Source organism: Poecilia formosa, unplaced genomic scaffold (assembly GCF_000485575.1).
Source record: "Poecilia formosa unplaced genomic scaffold, Poecilia_formosa-5.1.2 Scaffold94, whole genome shotgun sequence".
Classification (NCBI taxonomy): domain Eukaryota; kingdom Metazoa; phylum Chordata; class Actinopteri; order Cyprinodontiformes; family Poeciliidae; genus Poecilia; species Poecilia formosa.
Window position 1 is genome coordinate 141,939 of NW_006800033.1, and position 2,550 is coordinate 144,488.

The 2,550-nt window shown below is 36.4% G+C and overlaps 1 protein-coding gene across 4 annotated transcripts in view; it reads left to right on the forward strand.

The window, feature by feature from the left end:
- Positions 1-975: 975 nt before the first annotated feature.
- The window catches only part of LOC103142145 (alpha-2,8-sialyltransferase 8F-like), a 14,463-nt gene continuing 12,888 nt past the window's right edge, over positions 976-2,550 (forward strand). For all 4 annotated transcript variants that reach the window (XM_016674328.1, XM_016674325.1, XM_016674326.1 and 1 more), the window contains exons 1-3: positions 976-1,062; positions 1,110-1,239; positions 2,182-2,217. In XM_016674328.1, coding sequence (XP_016529814.1) covers positions 1,154-1,239; positions 2,182-2,217 — 122 coding nt within the window. In that variant the 5' untranslated portion in view covers positions 976-1,062; positions 1,110-1,153. The remainder of the gene's footprint in view (positions 1,063-1,109; positions 1,240-2,181; positions 2,218-2,550) is intronic.

Consider the following 2,550-nt stretch of genomic DNA (forward strand, 5'->3'; position numbering starts at 1 on the left):
TTAACTGCCTCGTTTGTTCATTGAATGTTGCACCATTCATACCAGTCATCAAACAGAACAAAATATTTCATAAAATATTTTTAAAAACTCTGGCTCCTACAGCAGTAATTATGTAAAATGTCGTTAATTGTACAATGTCAAAGATAAATGTGGGCAGACTTCTGGCAGCAGACTCAAATGCACTTCTATCATTACCCTAAAATTAAACCAGACGTTACATGTTTTTGATCAAACAAGTAACAATTACAGAGCAAAGACACAGCTGACTGGAAGTTTACAAATCACTGTGGTTTATTAGTTATCAAATATAAAAAAAATCATTTCAAACATTTCCTGGCGTAGTTTTATTTTTCTACTATCATAGTTGTTCAACTTCATTATTTTAACCAAATAATACAGTATACATATACAGAATTCAGAATTCAATTAAATATGTTTTTTCCTGTGATATTTGTAACACATTTCAACAGTGGTCTGTAACTAATAAGTTGCCATCAGTTCGAACTCGATTATTAAAATTACTTTTTAGTTTTAATTTTAATATATTTTGGTCCTGTTTTTTTTTTTTTTTTTTTTTTTTTACAACTGCACACCATTGGTTCTGTTACTGCCAGTTTTATAATGTCGAAAATTTGTGTTGGTTTTAGTTGTTCAGTTTGTTACTTTTCTTTTAAAATCGGTTAAGTACTACGCGATTTCACTGACAAGATCTGCATACAAGAAAATTAAAACCGAAATATTTTTTATTTTGGGCTGTTGCAAAGGATCGTTTAATTTCTGTCATTTTTGTCTTGTTGCCGCTCTATCGATTGGTTGCGAATAGGTAGACTCTGATTGGTTGCAATACGGCGGAAAGACGCCAAATTTGCTGGTTGTGATTGGCTGTTTTTCATCGAATTGAACGTAGGATTTGCAATGCCTGTCTGTGATTGGCTGGTGGTGTGGTTCATTTACATACAGCTGACGTTGCGCAAGCGCAGACAGAACCGAAGTGAGCGACCAGAAAGATAGATTCGAGCGGGATATCAGACAGTTTGTCAGTCAGAACACCACTGAGCGAGTGTGTGTGAGATTTAAATCCACACAACTATAAATTGTTGATTTTACAGATTGATCCCGCCATAAGAGAGGGTACTAAGCAGGACAAGGAGGTATGAAACGACCGCTTTTACGGTGTTTGGCTTCCCTCCTTTTGGGTATCATCCTGACTACTTTTATCCACAATATACTTCACAATAAGTAAGTTTATCTTTATTTATTAAGTAGTGCGGACATACTTTGTTGATTTTTTTTAGCTTTTATTAGGTGTAACGGTAGGTTTTCCTACACAGTCTTGCTACTGGAATATGAGGAGCAGTCAGATAACATTTTTTTTAAAGTAGGCTAATCTGTTATATTTTGTGTCCATTGCCACACAGGCGCCATTGCTATGCATTTAGACAGGAATATCAGGGTGTTTGGCTATCAGTTGCCAACAGTACAAAAGCTAGATAAGTATCACATTTAACAGGTTAGGAAAAGGTTTTATTAAAAAGAAAATCAATAAAGTGGGAAACAGGTCAGCGCTTGGGCTTTTGGAGCTGTTGTCTGTCGTTACTATAGCAACGGGCCTGCGTTTGTAGAATGAATCCGATTTTCTCTCCGTCATTTCCCCTTTGTTGTGGTGCACCGCAGCCGTTGTAATTTCTAAAAGTTTAATAAACGACAAAAACTGGACCAATGTCAAGGTTTCAATTAGGAAATTTGTGAGGAAATTTAAACGGGGCCTGCCAAAGTGTGCCCGTCGGTTGGAGCCCATGCGTTTTGATGCTATAAATTAGCATCAGTGCTACAGTAAGGTGCAGTTTGGGGGATTTATTTTACTATCATAATAATTATTAATATTTGATTATTAGTAGTAACCAGTCTGCTCCCCATATGTGGAACTCAGTCTTGCCAGACATTTATAATATTGACTCTGTCTTCTTTTAGAACACACTTGTTTAAGACATCCTACTTTCTCTAATTTTATTGCATTGAGTATTGAGTATTGCACCCAGTTGTAAGGTATGTGTAGGAAAACTATCACCAAACTTTGGAAAAATAAAATATATGAAAAATAAAAGGCCTATATGAGAAGTAAAGGAATTGCTACCTACCTATCTACTCTTCTTTAAAAACCTTCTTTTTCTGGTTTCACAGCAAGAAGCAGTCTTTTAGCTCTTGTCAAGTTGACAGGTGAGTTTAAGCTGCACCATTCCTGACTTTTGCCTTTAATTTGGTGTCGTTATCTTTGTTTTTGCCCCAACAAATCAAGTCATTCATGGCATACAGTACAGACCAAAAGTTTGGACACACCTTTTCATTCAAAGAGTTTCTGTCATGATCCGTGTTTCTGTATAGTTATTTTGAGATTTTTTGTGTTTAGTCCTGTTTCCCTGAGTCTCTGTGTTGTCCTGTCAGCCCTTGATTGTTCCTAGGTGTGTCTCGTTCCCTTGCTTACCTCCCTGTGTATTTAAGTCCACCTGTTGTCTCTGTCTCTTGTCGGATCGTTGTCGTTTTGCCTAGCTC